The sequence below is a fragment of the Balearica regulorum genome, chromosome 2, assembly GCF_011004875.1.
Source record: "Balearica regulorum gibbericeps isolate bBalReg1 chromosome 2, bBalReg1.pri, whole genome shotgun sequence".
Lineage (NCBI taxonomy): Eukaryota > Metazoa > Chordata > Aves > Gruiformes > Gruidae > Balearica > Balearica regulorum.
Window position 1 is genome coordinate 149,394,742 of NC_046185.1, and position 19,998 is coordinate 149,414,739.

At 37.7% G+C, this 19,998-nt stretch overlaps 1 protein-coding gene across 1 annotated transcript in view; it reads left to right on the top strand.

The window, feature by feature from the left end:
- GPR158 (G protein-coupled receptor 158) overlaps positions 1–19,998 on the top strand; it is a 204,352-nt gene that overhangs the window by 115,079 nt on the left and 69,275 nt on the right. Inside the window, exon 5 of the mRNA XM_075746378.1 lies at positions 5,665–5,733. Coding sequence (XP_075602493.1) covers positions 5,665–5,733 — 69 coding nt within the window. The remainder of the gene's footprint in view (positions 1–5,664; positions 5,734–19,998) is intronic.

Sequence of the window (19,998 nt, forward strand, 5' to 3'; positions counted from 1 at the left end):
AGCTTCCTATGAAATACCTGACTGCAATTCACTTGAATTTCTCCCATCGCTGACAACTTGCATCAGATTTGCTGGAATTGTCTTAGTGGGCATTATTGTTCACTGCAGAATTGGAGGATGGTAGCTACTATCTAAAAAACTCTGGCTCAGGATGAAGAAGATGGTAGAGACCAGTACGTACCTGGGCTTGACCTTTCCTGTAATACATGCCATGCTATTTTGATTGCTTCTTTTTGGTTTGCTTTCAGTATTTCTGGATGGAGGCTGGATTGAAGCTAATGCCTAGTTCAATCATTATTTTTCCTCCTTTGACTTACTTATTATTATTATTATACAAAGATCGCGATTAAAAAGCAAAGAAACCTAGAGAATGTGGAAAATGTATGGTATAGGTAGCTAAGCTAAGTATGAAAGTTATTATGAAGCTAGAAGCAAAATAAATTGCAGCATCACTTACGTGTCAGCAATGTGTAACCATTAAGTGAGACAGAGAATACCAGAAAGGACAGTTTTACTGACACAGATAAGTAAACATAGAACTCAAACCCCAAAAGGGAAACAAGCATGCAGGCAAAGTGGCAATAAACAAACTGTACACAAGATGAACAGCCAGAGAAATAAATAAACAAAAAACAAAATAAATGCCAACCAGCAAGGCAGATGCAAAAACCCAAGCACCTGTTAAGGAAGAGAGGAAGAGATTAAGCAAATGTTATATGCAAGTGGAAGAAAATCCCACTGAATGGAATTTCAGGGCTATATCCTAAAATGCCCTGATTTCTGTGAATTCCATTAGAGATTTTTGATTGTGCAGGCAGTATAGGTGGGCACCAGTTGATGGAGGCTTTGAGATATCATTTGTTTCCATTCTTTCATTTGTTTTCTTAAAAAAGCAAAGGCTTTTTTCTTCCAGAGGTATGTGGGTGTATTCACTGCGGGATGTGTTGCAGATTCCCATAAAGTCAAGTATTTGCGATGCTGCCCACAGCCATGCATGCCTTAGGGGCCTGTATTTGCAAAGTCTGTACAGTGAAGGATTCAACTTTTGGTGAAAAAATTGGTGCTCAGAGACTGGTGGAAATACTGTCTATCTAATATAGAATAGCTTTATCTAATAAATTAATTTTAAAACATCCTGCTTTAGTTTTGATTTTCCCCTCTTTAGCTGTTCCCTGTTATTAAAGCTTCAGTGAAGGATGAAGACTTTACTTCCTGCACCTTACCTCTTGGGCTATAAGGGCACTTATTGGAAGAAGAAAGTCATATATTTATTTTTAATCAATGTATGTGTTTTTTCTAAACCAAAGGCTTTCATGTTACTTTTGGTTTATTAAAATATCTCTTTTTCTTTGCAGTAGGGAAAATTAACAATTAGAGTTTCAAAAATGTAGTTCAGGACAATTCTGATGCTTCCATTGCCATCCCATTTTTTTCTTTTCTCTACACTTAAGCAAAAATAGTTCTTTGGTTGGAATATTTCTTATTTGAAGTTTTGTGCTTTTCTTCATCACTGTGGATGCATTCATGTCTGCCAGAATGTCTACTCCATTTGCTGAAGAATCCTGTTAAAGAAGAGCTGTGATATCTGTAAACGTTGGGTTCAAACCCTCCATTCTCCAGGTTTCAAAGACAGATAAAAGATAAAAGCACAGTCAAAACCTGGATTCAAGCTCATTTTGAATTCCAGTATTGCTCTGTATGCCACACTTCTTTTAAGGCAGGAAACAGAAGTGCATAGACAGAATTCACAGAGAATGGTTCCTACCACAATACAGGCGAGAAGAAATTCATGGGTTAATTCATAGTTTTGGCAGAAGAGCTGGAAATGCTGAAGTTCTTTGCCCCTGCAGGTTATCACATGATCATGCCGCCCAGAAAAATGCTCAATAAGAAAAGACTGATGAGACTGCGAAAGACTTGTTTAGAAAAGGATGTTCACACAGAAGCTCTTTGAAGATCAGCTTTTTTAGATCATTTCCATCTTCCCTGTACGATACCCATTTCAGCTACTTTCTTGGTCATTCTGTCATATAGAGATGCACTGTACAAAATATGAAAAAAAAGAAGCTTCTTCAGTGGTTTGACGACTGATCGATAGTGGGAGACATGAGTTCACTGACCTCTGCCAGTGTCTTGTGTGGTGTTGGGCAAAACCCCTCTGCATTAACTCCCAATGAGGAAAGTGCCGTTGTCTTATAGAGCTGTGTCCTGGTTTTTGGCTGGGATAGAGTTAATTTTCACAAGAAGCTGGAGGAGACATAGCCAGGACAGCTGACTCAAACTAGCCAAAGGGATATTCCATACCATATGACGTCATGCTCAGTATATAAGGAGGGGGAAGCTGCCTGAGGAGGAGGGATCGCTGCTTGGGGCTGGGCTGAGCATCAGGTTCTGGGCAGTGAGCAAATTGCATTGTGTGTAACCCGCTTTGTATATTCTGTTATTAGTATTGTTGTCATTTTCCTCTTCCTTTGCTGTCCTAGTAAACTGTCCTTATCCCAACCCAGGATTTTTCTCACTTCTACCCTCTGATTCTTCTCCCCATCCCACTGGGGCAGGAGGAGTGAGTGAGTTGGCCACATGGTACTTAGTTGCTGGCTGGGGCTAAACCATGACAAGATGTGAAGAAAAACTGTATCACGTGTGGAGATCCCAGCTACAGCAGAGTCAGGGCCACATAAGGAATCTTGTGGACATGGGCCTGTACAGCTTGCTTTAAATTTGTGATACAGTGCTGGGAACTTTACATCGCAAAGTGTGAAACCTGTGTTCTCAGTGGCATTTTTTAACCTTTTCTAAGCTTTCTAAGCTTTTGTTTTTCATCTGCTGCATACAAGATGAACGTCTCAGGCTAAATTTATGTCTTCATTAGAAATATGAACTAACTCATACTGACATTTATAGTTTGTAAAAATATTTGCACTTTCTGTTATACATGTCAAAGCAATGTGCATGATCCATAGCTTCAAACATTTAAGCTATAAAATAATTGGGAGTCTAGTCACTACTTAATTAAAATAACCTGGAAATATTCCGTTTAATGACTTCATAACTGGCATCTAAACATTTACTTCCAGCTTTTTGGTGTTACATGAGATCAGAACAGAAGTGTCCGCAGAAGGCAGTCCTGAAAAGTTGTCTGTATGTATTGATTTTTATAGTGCCATTTGAAAAAGTTAAATGGATCTGAATACAGAAATATGGGTACCTAAAGAATTTTATTACAGCAGCCATAAATGATAGTATCATCCCTTCAGGTCTTTGTTTATTGTTTAGGGATGTTTATAACAAGTGAGTGTCTCACAAATACAGAATCAATGTGTTTTGGGAAAGTTTGTTGATAAATATGCTTTGTGAGAGTCTTTCTGGAGCATCCTTCCAGATGAAGTGAGGCAGGGCTCTTACATGGGGAGATGCAGCACAGGAGTGCTGGACCATCTTTACATTAGCAGACTAGTGGGTGAGGCTGCCCATCTATTCAAGTGACAGAAATAAATGCTATAAAGTACTGACTCAGTTGAATTGGATATGTCATTGAACAATGGGATCACTTGAGCCTAAAAAACCTGACACTGGCATTTCAATTACTATTTTCTCAGCTTTTTGCATTTGAGGTTGTGTTTATGCTTCACCCAACATCATCATAGAGAGAAAAACCCACCCACAACACTTTAGTTTGTTGAAACAAATGCCTTGCATTGCAGGAACTCAATGTAAATATAAACTGCGCTTGGGGGTCGATATTCACGTTTCAGCAATTGCTAAGGCAGGCATTGCATTCTATTCAGAAAGATAGTTACAGTATTTTAGCTATTTGTTAGTGTTCTGTTTTGTTTTGTTTAGTTTTTTTGTTTTAGCTTTGCTTTGCTTTTTAAGAAACATTTCATGGAAGTACATCAGTTCCATGAAAATTTTGCTAGAAATATATGTCTCAGTGTCAGAGTGCAATTTTAAGAGACAGGTAGCAGAACAGTTTTGCAATCCTTAGTATGAAACTTTTAGTATGAAAGTCTAAGGTTAAGATCCACTAGGAAAAGTGAAAGAATTGGAAAAGTCTGGAAAAGAGGAGCCATAATAATGGTTCTCAAATACATGAAAAATTCTGGCCATAAAATAAGGAAAAAAAGTGTGCTCCCCGGATTTTCCTGGGAAAATCTTGCAGTTGTTGAACCAAATAGCCACCATTATCATCTTAAGACCAGTGGAAAACTATTCATAATCCTCACTCCAGGCTTTAACTGTGACTAAAAGAGCATCAGTAACACAGAGATGCCCCCGGAACTGTTATATTAGTGTTTTCCTTAAAACGGGAGCTTTGATATGAATACCCATTGGAAGTAACTCCTCATGAGAATTTTTGAGGTGGACATTTCTGTTGGATGTTGGTGACATCACTGATATACATGCTTTAGACAACTTTTGCTGCAAAATTTCACCATTGCTAAAAATTACGTAGCTCCATAATTGTCTCATATTAAAAATGCTTCCTGAGAATTTTCTCCATGTCTTTCAACCTATGTTCTGTACCTCATATGTTGTAAAAGTGACCAGCTGAAAAAATGAGTGATGAAATAGGAAATCTGAGTAAGATTATAGATTCACTGAAAAGCTGAATATCTAGAAAATTCCACCAGTCTTTTGCAAGCAGAAACTGGACCCCAGGGCACCAAAAAATTTGTCTGTGAATCCATTCAGAAGACTTTTTTTTTAATAAATGGTTGCCTTACTTCTGAAAGATAAACTTCTGCCATCTAAAACCATTAGAGAGATTACCACGAGCCATTGATTCCAGCCCCCAAGAAGATTTTATGATGCGAAAGAAGGGGATTTTTCAAAAGATCTTTGGCAAAGCCTCTTCTGCTGACTTCTCTGCCTGCATTGCTTGCAGTCCGGAAAGCACTGCCTTCTTCCAGAACAGCATATGAAACAATGTCTCAGGGGAAGGAGATGGTTAAGGACATGGGAAGCAGTGTTTATGTTTTGTCTTTAAGATATACACTATACATAAATCATCCAACTTATTGGAATATGCTTTGTATTAGGAAAAAAATATATTTATTTTAAAATGTAAGAAAACTATGATGGAGAGAGTGCATTAGAATCAGTGAGGAAATGGCATGGTATTTTACAATCCGGACAAGTTAATGTCTGAATCAACATCTTTGTACAAAATTTCAGGAAAAATAAAGGCACTTTCAGTCTAAGAGCACACTCTGTATTCAGTAAAATTGTAGATTATTCATATGTATTATAGAAGCCAAATCATTAATATTAAGTAAGTCAAAATGTTCGAAGGCTGCCTTGAAATTTAAATAGTACAGAAAAAATTCTACAGTTAAATTCATATCTGTAATTCCCATGATCCATTATTCTTCACACTTGAGAGCAATTTTAGCAGGTAATGTATGTTGAATGATATTTCACATAGGAAAGAGTGATTTTTTAAATTGGGTTTTGTAAAACACAACCATTGTAATGGGCCTGTGAATTAAAGAATGTGGAACATGCCAGCGTGACAGACAGCTTAATCCTGTGCTTTAACGAGTGGTACTGTGGAAGCGTTATACTGACAAAAGTCAAGGTACCTTCTGCAAAGAACCCAGCATCTAAATGGCAGACGGAGAGAATTTTCTAATATTTTGTGCTGGTTTTTTTGTCTTCTAGAGTATCAGGGCTTCAGGGCTGGTGCTGTTGGAAACCATTCTTTTTGGATCACTTCTTCTGTACTTTCCGGTAAGTCAAACTATAACTTTTTTTAAAAATTATATCCTTGGTGACATTTTAAAATATTGTATGAATCACCTTGGTATGTAATGATTAGTTTAATCTGACTATAAAATGTGCTGTCTTCTGTAAATATTCTTAAGAATACTTGAATGTTTTACTATATTTGTAATAATTCTCCATTTTCAGTTTAGGGAACTTTCTAGTGTTTTTTACTTGGAAGTTTATAGGTGTTCTGGGTTAAGCTGAACTTTTGCTTTGAAAGATGATACTTCTCTAACCTTGCTGTGGGAAAACTATGCAAGATGTGTGAAAGGAAGACTCTGATTATAGCAAGTATTTCTCTGGAATGTAGTACAAAGGAGAGTAATAATTTCAGTGTATTACTGGCATATATTTTGATGTTTCTGAAGTTACATGACATCTGCAATACCATGTATTTGGGAAAATGAGGTGGTATTATCCCTATGATATAAGGGGAAAAAAAAAGTCATTTCACAGTTACATGAGGAATATCTCACAAAATTCATAGAAATATATATCCTATCTTTTTTCAAAAATCCCAGAAAACTTAAGTTTGTTAATTGCCACATAAACCCATTCTAATGACTAGATAAAGCAAGACATCAAAGTGTAAATTGAATGAAGTTGATAGAGTGCAGATCAGGAGACAAAGACGGAGTGGTGGATTATTTTAAAATATGTTTATGTTCTCTTTTCCTCAGTAGCCAGAATCTTCTGTGCTTTTACAGACCATCATGCACTTACTGAGAGACTAGCTCGAAAACAAAACTCCTGAGCAGTTGCAGAACAAGTAGCAAATAAACTGTAGTAGATTGAGGTGTGAAGAATACTATAATAAATGCAAATCCTGATGGAATTTTTATACATTATTTTTTGAATCATGTGGGCCTCTCAAGTTCTAAAGAAAAAGTGTGTGCAGTTCTAGGGTAGTTTTATGTGTTTTTTCATCTTTCACTTGCAGATGTCAGGAAGATCAAAATTTTGTTTTTTTCAATATTGTACAAATGCTTTTTACAGTTTGCAATACTTCTCTCTGGGGTTTTCAGAGCTTCTTTCATATTCTTGTCCAGTGAGCAGAACAGAAAGCCTGTGCACTGCTTCCTCAGCTAGTGTAGAAAATGCTGTGAAGCATTTACAGAAATTCGTAGCATAGAGCATAAAGCGAGGGGTTTCCTTTCCCTGGCTGTCATCTCTTTGCTTTCCCAGAGAACCCTGGAGCCATGTGGTGGCTTCCCCAGGCAGAGGCTTCATAAGAACCAGTCAGTGTTTGTACAACCTCAACTCCAAAGTATGCCAGAAGCCTCATCATAGCTTTTGCTGTGACAGCAGTCTGCTCATCTGTCACTGATTCTTCAGCTCTTGAGTTGATCCTCTAATTGTATTTCACAAAGGACGAACGGCCTTTAGGGGATGTCTGTCTTCAGACTTCAGGTGCTCAGCATCAGGGATACTGAGATAATGTTGGTGGAAAAAGATTTCTCTCTCAGCACTTGACTTGAAGAAGAAACATACTGTTAGATGCAAGAGATGGCCGTCCACAACCTTTAAATGCAGAGGGAGAAGAGAGGAAAGGAAAAGGGTGCTGGGAAGGAGGGGTTTGACAACCAAAGCATCCCCTCAGTTTTTCGCTGACATTTAAACATATCCCCACTTTTTTTTCGCTGACATTAACCGTGTTAAATATACAGCAAGTACAAAATCACAAGTTGGTGTACTCTGAGGAAAAATCTGCTGAAAATTCCTCATTAGCCTGTCTCCCAGTTGGGATGTAGATACTCGACTAGAGCTTGTCCTTCTCTGCACATCTCGTTCTAGTATATAAAACTGTCCACTGAGAACACATTCTGTTAGAAAGTAATATGCAAAGTGTACGACCTGACTTCTGTCTTAGAGCAGTTTCATGCTCCCACACTCTTTGCTGGGGCTCTTTTTCTTTCTTACAGAGGTAATTACTAATCAGGCTGTTACTCCTACAGCCTGAAACAGAAAAGAGAGAAATTTTATCATTTCTGTTTTCAAGGTCTTAGGGGAGGGACGTGGAGCGTGTGGTAGTGGGACGTCATATTAATGTTCAGACAGAGAAATTAATCCTGATTTCACCAACTGCAAGAACATGGTTTTGTGAAAAACAGAGAAGATTGGGACTGATACAGAAATACCAAGATTTCAACGTTCCTGACCCTCAATTCACTGCAAGGAAGATTTCATCCATTTCTGATCCAGGGCAAGCCAGTGCAACGATAAATGTGTGGCGGCTGTAAAGCATAGCCAGAGAGGTCTCCTATATAATCTTTAAGAAAGAAAAGCCTGTGTTTCTGCAAGATACGAATGATGGAATGTGAACTCTTGACATTTTGCTGTACATGAACAGTATCTAAATGTGCTCACTTGCTTCTTGTCTCGAAAAGGAGCACAAAGCAGAGCAGGATGGAGTGAGGAAGAAAGATCCCAATCTCTAAACGGAGAGTCTCATTTGCAGCAGCTGACATTCACACACATGTCCATTCACAGCAAGGTGTAGAGCATAGATTATCAATTATCATATTGGTTACAAGTCACATACATGCAAAGCAGATCTTTTTCCTGGTTCATATGCATTGTTTATTTACTTCTTCCTGTTATTTGGTGTCTTCATTTGTTTCTGAGAAGAATTGGGAATATTCTGTAACTCAGTGATGTGGTTAAAGACTTAGTAACATGGGCACAGAAGTAGCGTTCTTTCAGCTGTTTGATTTGGTCCTCATTTTACAATAGAGGAGTATATTAGAGCTTTCAGACTAATTAATCTAGATCTCACCTCTTACACACCCGATTTAGGCTATGTTTTCCACAGCTAGCATGAAATGCAGATTAAAATACAGAATGGAGTTCACCAGTTTGGGCCAGACAAGCATCACTGCAGTAAGTTGTTCTCCTTTAACATAAGGCTGTTCTCCTTTCTATGTCATCTCTTCTTCTATTGTGATTTGGAAGGTAAAACCAAAAAGCTTTACTTTCATGCTCAAGTAAGTCCAGAATTACACAGCTTGCCTTAGTGCGTGTACAATGTGAAGAGATAAAATGACAGCATTTCAATTCTAAATAACTCAAATCTCTGTTCATTTAATGATTCAGTGCAAAATTACATTCTTATTTAAAAATCAAAATCCCCTTAGATTTTCTCAGCACTGCTTTAAGTCTTTTGCATCTTTACTCTCTGCTCCTCTACACTTTTCTAATTCTTTTTCTAGATCCATTCACCCAGTCTGTCTTGGATTGTTTTGAGACCCTTCAGCATACAAATTTCACTGTGTCCAGAAGGGCTTTATTGTATCTCTGACTTTCCCTACCCTCCAATTACATGGAAACCAAAACCTACTTTGTTGCATTGCTTAATTTCTTTCACTAATTGTCATTGTTTTCATGTCTATATGCAGTAATCTATTCATAGTGTAGCACCATTAATTGAAAAATCATATCACCAGCCAGCTGCTTTTGGTGAGAAAAACAGCTGTTACAATGCCCTGCTAACCAAATGGGAAGTGCAAATGATGGTCTCCACCAAAATTTATTATTCAAATTTTGCTATATTGATAACAACACACTGATCTTTCCTGAATTATAAACAGGCAGATGAGCTTTGTCTATTACAAATGCATAGATTTTACCCAGCAATTGCTGAGAAACTTTAATTTCTGTGGCTCTCATTTCTTTTATTTTCTTTAGTTCTCACAGTAAGATCTCTGATTTCCCTTTACTTAGTCTTTCCAGTTACCAATGGACCTCCTCCAAATGAATGCTGGTCATTCTAATTGACTTCACTTATATGTCTTTGTTCTTAGTTTTTGGAGAGAGGGCCAAAACCTGATTGTCTTATGGAGGAGTCTCTTAACTTCTATACTTGGCATCTGAGGGGACGATTCTCAGTGCTTTCCTTTTCCAGAAATAATGACTGTGGTGGAGCTTTTAGACCTTTCCTAACTCCCTGTCTTGCTAATGCTTGGAACACGCTTTGCATGTTGCAAAGACCTTCAAATAAAGCAAGCACAAACTCAACACTGTAATAGAGTAGTCTGATAATGGCACTAGGGGTCAGATCTCAGCTGATTTTAGACACCTGTAATGGACAGAAGTTAGAAAATAGGAAATTCTGGTTAGATACCAGGAAACATTTTTTACCATGAGCGTGGTCAAATACTGGAACCAGTTGCCCAGACAGGTTGCGGAATATCCATCCTTGGGGGTATCAGGACTTGACTGGACACAGGTCTGAGTGACCTGGCCTGATAAGACGTGCTTTGAGCAGGAGGCTGGACTAGATGACCTCTGGAGCTCCCTTGCAAATTAAATTATTCTATGAATCTGTGTTTCTTATATATGTATCCATAACTGAAACAGTCATCCTACACTCATCAAATAGTTAGCAAAGAGAAACTGGGCCTTTTATGACTCATTTTAGACTTCAACTTGAAGATGAGGTGGATCATGGCCAAGGCCTCATTGACTGTAGAGGAAGGCAGGAGTACTTGCCTTAAATGGTGATGAATTCCACCCTAGGCAACTGTGGGTTATCTGATATATTAAACATTTTCCATACTGTTAGTCTACTTTAACTGAAACTGCAAAATGCACTCCAAAATCCATGCAGTATTATGATATAATATCTACAGCCAGTGATAAAAGTTAGTGAGTACCATGATGCAAAGAGGAAGGAAATAATTTCTTCTCCATGTTCTTGATATAGCAGATAAGAAGTACTGGGTTTAAATTCCAACAACTGAAAGTTATGTTAGACAGTGGGAGGGAACCTTTATAACAGCAAAGGCAGTTAGACCATAAGATAAACTAGCTTAGGAGGCTGAGGAGTATCTTTTTAAAGACTGTTAGGATTTTCCCTTCAGTTTTCTTTTGGCTAAAGAGCTCTTTTGTGTTATGAGAAGGAATAGAAAGAAACGAGCTTATATGTGGATGTGGGCTTTTTCCCCTCAAATGATCTGTATGTACATTAGCATGGGAGGAGTGAGCCATGAGTGTTGGGAGGTTTAGGCTGTGGTGGCTCCATTAGTCACAGCCCTCAGCAGAGCAAGAAGGTCACCGGAAGGCTCTGGTTTTGGCATTAATGAATGCGAAAATGGAATAGTGTGTAATACTGTTATGCATTTGTCCCTCATGTATGCCTATAACGGATGGGTTGCAAGAGCTCAGCCACTGTTTATTCCTTATGTGTTGATGTTCACTAAGGCCAGCTGAAAGACTTTGCTTTTTCCATTTTACATTTAGTACTGCAAACCTGCTCTGATACTCCAGATGTTTTGCTTTGATTGTTTTTCAGCATATAGCTACATCTTCTTTACTCATAAAATAGTTTTTAAAGCTCTTACAATGAACACTCATCATTTTCTTGTTCTTAATTCACACTAGCTAAAGAACATACCTGTCTTCAGTATAATGTTCATGTCACTGAAGTCCAAGGACACAGTGCAACTATCTGCTCTCAGATAAACACTGCAGATTTCCCTAGTACACTGGAAAAGGGTCTTTCCATTTTATTCAGATCATAGTAGATTAGATGTCCAGCCAGAGCGCAGATTTTAATTACCATGTTGCCAGGATTTTATACGTACATTGTCTTGTTTGGGCAGAGAAATGAGGGAACCAGGCAAAAGATTATGCGATAGTTTGTCTTTCTCAGGCAATGTCCTTGTCAGACAAACATACTTTTTGAAGTTAACATGCAACCAGTAAACTAATAGCTTTCTTTGAGAGCCAGCTTGCTTTGAATGCAAAAACCAGAACTAAACTGGTGTAGCCTCTGCATTACAAGCTTGTGCTTCAAAATACAGAAACCTCATAGGCACTGGGAACACTTATGTCCTTGCCCTGAACCTGACAAAGAAAAATGTTTATGACTGTTTTTATTAACAGGAAGCAGGCACTGAAGAATTTCTCCTTTTTTGAATAAGTATTTGAAATAGCAGAAAAACAAGATACACAGTGTAATAGTCATTCATGGTTCTGTTGTCACTAATCTACATAGCTATCCTAAAAAAATCTAGTAGCTACTATCAAGGGGATAACTAGAAGGTGCTGTATAGAAGATTATCTACATCTAGAACTGTGATTAGCCACAGCTGTATGTCTCATGACCTTGATTTGATACTGGTATCTCCATGTAGAAGACAAATGTTTGCGATATTGGCAACCCAGTAGAGCTATGACATAAATTCAAAGAAATTATACAGGTGGAATTTGCTGAGGAGATTTTTCTGTGTGTTTGTGTATGTCTATGTGCTGTGTTCACAGGATACCACAGGCTGGAAGGAACGTCAGGAGGCCTCTAGTCCAACCTCCTGCACAAAGGAGGGTCAGCTATAAGACTATATGAGACAAGGTTACTAAGGGCTTTATCCAGATAGGTCTTAAAAACCTGCAAGGATAGAGGCTACCCAACTGGGCAGTGTGCAGGCACATAATAAAATAACGTGGTTGTAGTTTTTGAATCATGTGATGAAATATGTGATGTTGGTGGAACATATAGTGGGATTTATAAATGACAGCCTGTAGATAGTGAAGGTACAGATGTTACTATTCTTTCACATCTTGGACTCCCATGCTCATATTTGTGACACTACTTGCGATACCAAGACAAAACCTAGTCTCCTCCTCCCACGGATCCAAAGTGGCAGTACAGGATTGTAGGAGGGCTGCATTATTTTTGCTACTTCAAAAACTTTTTTGAGAACTGAGTTTGAAGGACACGTTTGTCAGAATCTAGGTTCACTGAATAGACAAGGATATGTGTGCGTGCAGGGCTTGAGAGCTGGAGAGAAAAGAACAGCAGTCAGTGACCTGAACCAACTGCCACATTGGGTTTTCATTGACCTTTTTATTTTAAATGACTGTCTTGCACTGCTGGTTTGCAGGGACTCACGTGGTACAGTCTTGTCAGCCCTTCATTCAGTGAAATTAATCTTGTGGTGAGGGGAGCAGGGCAAGATCTTGTGGTCTTTCCTCTTTACTCATCATTCCACTGAAGTAACTTGCATGAATACACTCACTTGCATATATAAGAATTTGTAGATAAAGACCCTATATTAATGTCTTCTTTTCAAAGTAGTAGATAGATGCCATTACTCCGAAAGTCCCCCCTTCCTTCTTCAGACCACAATCCTGAAAAACATGCTATGCTCCTTACTAATGCCTGGAACCACGCTATAATAATTCATCATCTTTGCTCTGCTCTCTAAAGCTAAACCATTAGAGGCTTGGCTAGTGCTTGAGTGGGAGACTACAGCAATGCCATAGGCCAGCCAAGGAATTACTGGAACAATACCTGGTAGAAAAACTTATTAGTGAAAGTCTCCACTTGACCCCCTTGTTTCTGCTGAATTAGAGAAACAAAACAGGAAAAAAATCTTATTGAATTATTATGTACTTTATTTTTTCTCAGCCAAACATGTTTTGATGATCACATTGACCACTGGGCAAGTGAACTGATTCAATATGCACAATGTTTTAGAATATGTTCAAATTTTACTGTAGTGACTTAAGTTTATGAAAAAATCAACACATGAAAAAAAGGCGCTCTCATGTATTAGTTCAAAATATAAATGTGGTAGAACTTTTACAGGAAAGATAATTAAAAATGATATACCACATTTTTATTAAACTGTAAAACTAAAGGCAAGACGGTTTGATAGTATAAATGAGCCAGGATAGAGCTGTGCCAGAAAGGAAAATAATAAAAGTTGTAGTCAACATTCAACATATTCTCAGCAGGGCATAGTCCTGACGTCAATGATTTACCTTCACTAATTAGCTTAGCATCTGAGAGACTGCATGTTGGTGGGAGATAAATTTCAGTCATTCTTTTTCACTTACCCAAGTGTCTTTCAGTGAAAGCTAGGGGCATGTTCAGATTTTTCCACCAAATGTCTTTTCTCATTGTTTATTCATGCTTTTGTACCTGAGACACACGGAGCAGCAACTGTAGTCAAGTGAAAGTCCTGTAGCTTGTCGTTAAATCTTGCTGAACCTGCTAAACTCAGCTGTTGCAGGCTTAGTTCAGGGTTGTTGTGATCTGCATCAACAAGAATTTGAAGCAAAATGAAAGCAGCAGCAGTTCATGCTGAAGGAGGATTCGACTTAGATAATCTGATACTACCAAGCTGTTTCTGATAGGAAATTGAGTACAATTGTAGACCAGTGCTGTCAGAGTGAAATGGGTGGTATGATAACTCACCGTGCCTTGGAATATGAGGTTGAGATGTTAAAGGTAAAGACACAGACCTGTATAATATGTATAGCTGAGTGATAAAACATGATATCTTACCTATCAGCTCCCATGTCACTTGACAGAGTACCCTGTGTCAACACAGAGGAAAAGGGAAAGGCAGAATCTCCATCAAAAAGCCTGTTCACTGTGAATAATATAGGAGCTCAAATATGCTTTTTTTCCCACTCAGTTTTTCTTCTCAGTCCCTATTCTTTTATGTATGAATGCATTAGGTATTTCCTAACTGTCTACTTAGAGTTTAAGTGTCACACCATGGAGGATGATTAATGGTTAATGATTAGGAGAGATGAGAAATTCAATGCATTACAATGGAGAAGGAGAAAAGTTGATATTTTTTGGAAGAGATCCTTAAGAAAGGAGATTTCATCCATCAGAGATGAGACTGCCCTTAGTCATTCCACATGCTGAGAACCGAGAAGATGCAGGCAACCTTTATGGTTTTTAATAGCAACTGCCAGATGTTGTTAGGCAGGTTTCAGTTTGCAGGACAAATGATAAGATACCTGGTGAAATCTTTGCACTGGAAAAAACTTACAGAATTATAATAGTGATAGTGGAAAGTTTTCATTACTGTGTAGCACTTTTAAACTTACCATTTCTAAACTGGGATAAGACATTAGTGGGTTTGAAATCAATGCTTTTACCACAAACCCACTTATCACCTGATGTAAATAAGAAACTAGCTTTTTACTTGTAGAGAGGAACTGAAAAAAGTAATATAAATACTTATGAGAGCAGAGACAATTTACAACATAAAATATAAGTTGCAATATAAAATCACATCAAGAAGTACTAGTGTATAAGTTACACTGTATTTCCTCTTTTGTTGATAATAATAGAGACATCTGGCAGTAATACTCAAAATTTCAGTTCACTAGGGTTAAAAAAATGAAGAGTTAGGGGCCAGCAGGTAAAAAGTTCACCATGAACCTTAACAGATTGATTTCTGAAAATGAGACCTTCAAAAGAGTAGTGCCTGGGTGTATATCTACACCACATCAAGTAGGGAGAGGTGAGATTTCTGTTCTTAGAAGTAACAGTAGTACTGAGGATGGAATAGAAGATGTTCACTAGAGCAAGTGATTCGTCTTTACAAAAAACCAGCTTTTTCCTGTGTGATGTAAACCTTCTGATTTATTGCATGCAACTCTGTGTATTAGGACCACCTAAAAGAGTATTTTCAGCAAAGAGTGTTTTTTATACAAACCATTTGATTTCTAGATCCTCTGCCTTTGTGGGACTAAGCACAGATCTGCAAATATATGCAAGTTTTCAGGAAGCTATTAAGGAATATCGTGTCCTTCATAGCCAATATGCAGTATCCATGTGCTGATCTCTCTTTGAAATCTGAATCCAAAGTAGATTTCTTGTAGTGGCATGATACAGTTCAGTAAGTTCTGCACATTCTTAAAGAAAAAAAAATTGAATTTCAAATGGATGGGAGGATTTCAAAGCTAAAATATTTTAAGGAATTCCGAGGTAATATATATGGACAAAACCCAGAAAGTAAGAGAATGAAATGAGACTTTCTTTCATCACAAGAAAGTTGCAAGTGGAAGAAAATAACATTTTTATACAGTTCTCTTACAGTGTATCATTTATCAAACTTAAATTATTTAGATCATCCACAATTTTCATTATTCTTTGATGTTAGTCTTTTAAATATGCTGGGGTGCTATAGCCTTGTTGCATATTGTTTAGTTAGTAAAAGCAATGTAAAGAGAAAAAGGAAAGGATTATAGTGAGAAAAAAGGAATAGAGAACTTTGCCTCTGAGAATTAAAATGCAGCCAAAAGTCTAATATAGCAACAGGAAAATTAATCCAAAATTGAGCAAGCAAACAGTATTGAAATGAAAACAAGATGAAGTGACATCTTGTACCTTGATATAGTGCTGACTTTTCTCTCATTGTCACAATAACATGTTATAGAAGATACCTGTAAAACCATAGATTGTACCTTCAGTGCTTGTTCTTGCTTGCATACAGTTATTTTTTTCTCACTACTCCTTGCAAGCTGTCTTTTTCTATCCTAAACCACCACTTACATAATTGTAGAAGATAAATCTTTTATTCTTTCCTTGTGCTTCCTCTGTATTGACGTGCGGTTTCTCATCTCATATTTAAATTATGAACTTTTTGGTACAGAGGTGTTTGGCATAGCTATGCCATGCACAGCAGGGTCCTGATCAATGAGTAGGAATCACATTACAAATGACTGTTACTAATAATAACAATGAAAGTGTTTAAAAATATTTTATTAAAGGTGTGAGCAAGGACACATTTGATGGTGAATTTTTCATCTTCTTAAAGGTCTGGTAGCATGCAACTGTTTTATACTGAGGTGATTGGTACTGTATGGGAATGATCTGAGGATTTTTGATTTAGGCTTGAAAAGATTAAGGCATAAAAATACTAACAGAGAAAAGCCTGATTTCAGTCCCATGTGGATTGTATTTCAGAACTACTCTACTAATTTCTATGGAATTGCACCCAACTTGTGTGAAAAGACATCAAATGATAAACAAAGCAGCAGGGAATAGCAAGAAGAAAATCCATCACTCCCACTAGAAAGCCTCAATCTGCATGATTCAAGATAACATAGAAAACAGTGGGAATGCTTGCAAAGTCAAGGGGCAAGAGCAAGAAGAGGTCCCAATTTTATTTGAGTGAATATTTCAATCTTCTACTGAATAGTCACGGAACCATGAATTTGTAACTCAGGTTTGTTCGTTTTTAGGGGAGTGACCTGAGCTTGTAAGGTACAGACTGTCCCGATGAATGCGTTCAAGCATTTCATGTGAACTGGAGCAGCTCTGCTAGCGTGGGTTGAGAGGAGGCTAGCTTCAGATCACCGAGCTGCGTCACACTTGCCATGCTATTACAGATAAGGGTGTTTGAACTCCCTCAAACTAATCAGGGATTTAAAACTGCTTTGCCATGGCCTGAGTGAGGTTACTCAGTCCCCTGGTCTGGCCTTGCCGGCAAGACTTGGTTCTACATACTAACAGCTGAAGAGGGCTCAGAAAGGAGTTAGATGTTGGATAGTTTGGCACTGGCATGAGTTAGGTGGGTTCATTTGTGTGGAGTGGTAGTGCTGGAGGGGGTTCAGATGCATGCTACGTTAGGCAAGGTTTTTGTGACTAACAGCAATGAGTAAGTTTTGAAGTTAATGTAATCCTTTAGATGCCTTAGAGCCCTTGGCAAGTAAGGACTACCAGTTACTTGTCGCCTTCTCTTCTTGTATATTGCAACCAGTAGAAAGTCCTTGCTTTGTATGTCCAGTGTGAGATTGACTCGAGGGTAGTGAGAAAGGCAATAAGCCATAAAGCACGCAAAAGTAAGCCTGCCTAAGCAGGTATTTCGAGTACCTGGAAACTTTATCAGTGACAGGGTCATTGGTTTTAAAAGTAATCTGAAGGGCCAAATCCACTGGAAAATACAAAACATAGTCATAGTGTATGTACAGATTAATTCTGACATATTCTGAATGTGTCGGACTGGTGCATGTGGGCAGATCCGCCACGGAGGCAGAGCGTGTTCCTTGGGTATGCTGAAATCTCAGTGCTTTGTGATGGAGTAAAGTTGTATTATGAATTTCTCACAGGAAAGTGTACCCTCTGCTGCCACTATGGCTGGCGACCATTCAGGCAGCAGCACATCATCACTGTGGGCATTTGCTGTCTGAGAGCATATTACAAAGAGGTTTGGTGCTACTTCGTGGTGTGTGTACAAAGTTTGGTGAAGAAACATTTTTTGATAAAGGGAGATCTTAATAGTTCTTCAATTCACTTTTTTGCTATTAAATGCATATTCACGCTGCTTTTCCTGTACTATCAAAATTTTTTTGGTCATTTTCACTGAAAGAAATATTTAACCTTTTTGCATGTGTGTCCCACAGGTATATTTTGTATAGCATATGCTGGTACTTATGCAGACTATAATGACATTCAGGAAGAAGAGTAACAGAAGTTCTGTTGGCATAAGGAAGTTCTTTCCACTTTTCCTTCAAGTATTGTATCTTGTTCAGAGTTTTATCTTTTATATTTGGGAATTTTCTATTTGAAATAGTTAAAATAAGCACTGTTTTTAAACCTTGGAGCTATGATTTAATCTTCAGATCTCTTCTTCCATGTCAATCCAAGTGTGCAAGTTGTCACATTAGTCAGAGTCCAGAATTATTTTATATATTCCAGTAGTATGTTGTTAAGTCTACTAATCTTGCTTAATTTGTTAACTCGCCTAATCCTCTCAAATATAGTATGTATTGGGGTACTGAGCAAATGTTCTCAATGTTCAGCTCGCTCTCTTAAACTCCTAATCCGAAATCACCAGCTTGCTGAACCGTTGAAATGTTGTTTTGAAACTCTGGCAGAGCTTCCTGGCCCAAGGAGTCAGCTCATCCTTTTTTTCTGTTTTTATTGATGGCATTGCCTTGAAATCTGTAAAGAACTAATCTGTAAAAGTCTGTGTGCTGGGTTATTTAGTCAGCTTTTTATATCCATATTTATTAAACTTGTATCTACTTTCCCAGCCTCGAGGCATATTTACATCTTTGAAATCATAATCCAAATAAGTTACTGCCATAATAGCAGGCACTCTATATTCAAGTAATCACCAGTCGTGGGTACAAGAAGAGAAGGCAAAATACTGTCATAACAAGTCTTTTAAAACTCTAAGAAACATCTATGTTAACCATTAATTCAACACAAGGCTCTGTTAGACAATCATATGCTCTATTTTATGAAGACCCAGGAATTTTTGAAAATTGCTGAATCAGAACAGACCCTAAATACCTACAATGTAAGTCTTAAGCACAGTTAATAGATTTAATATTGGTAACAATAAGGTATCTGCCAATTTCGGATGTCACCAAGAATATTAAAAAAATCTAAATGTAATTTTTAGCTCTTCTTTACGTAACTTTTCTGGAAGCCAAAGCCATGCCACACTACTAGGTTTACAGGGAAAGAAACTTGATCTGTTTTGACCTCAAGCTGAGATGCCTTTCCATGGGCTATAGTTACTGCTGTGGGTTGTGGGAGTTAACAAATAATAAGGAACGCTTCTTTTCTCAGGCAGGGTATCTACTCTGTTTAGGGTAAGTGCCATCAGTGCTTACTACATTTGGAAAAGAAACCTCTGGTATATTAGGCTTTCCTCAAGTGTCTATAAAGTGGGCTAACCTGATAACATCAAAAGCCTTTCGTATCAAATGATGTAGCTGTGAAAGGCACTCGTTTCTGTTTCAGCTTGCCAGTGTGTATAGCAGGCATCAGAGCTGATCAAGAACTTGTAGACATGAAATTAATTTCATAATAGATAACTAATCATATTTTATACCATAATTAGCATGTGTTATTGTTTATATTAATGACAAGGCCCCAGATATGGACCAGATGAAACAAACAAGCAAGTTGACAGAGAATGAATTATTGAGAAGACACTAAAGTTGGAAGAAGAAATTCTCTGTTATTTCCAACAAATGAAAAAAAGAAGTTTGGAACCTTGATCTAACTTCAAGTAATGTTTAGTCTTAACTGATTAAGAAATAGGTTATAGAACAGGGAAAAAATAAAGTTGAAACCACTCAGAGTGAAAGAGAGAAAAAGAAATAGAGAACAGAGAAGTCCCCGATGATAAACACTGAGTATTCTGTTGGTCTAGAGAGCATGACAGACATTCTTGGGATTTTGTAGTTACCCAAGCAAGTTCAAGGAAATGGGTTAATTTCCCTCCATGTGTGTCTTTCATAAAGTAGATGAAATTTTGTAGCATGATACACTGAATCCACTAGGTTCATTTCCTTAGACTGTCTAAAGTAATGCATTTTTCTCAGACATGTCACAAGCAATGCTGTCAAAATTTGCCTGAATGGGTTTATTTTAAATCATAAATAGTTGTGATATATATAGTAAGTGTTCAAGAACCTTGAAGAAAAGGAAGGTCATGGCCTTCTGACTACTCCCAGCTCCTC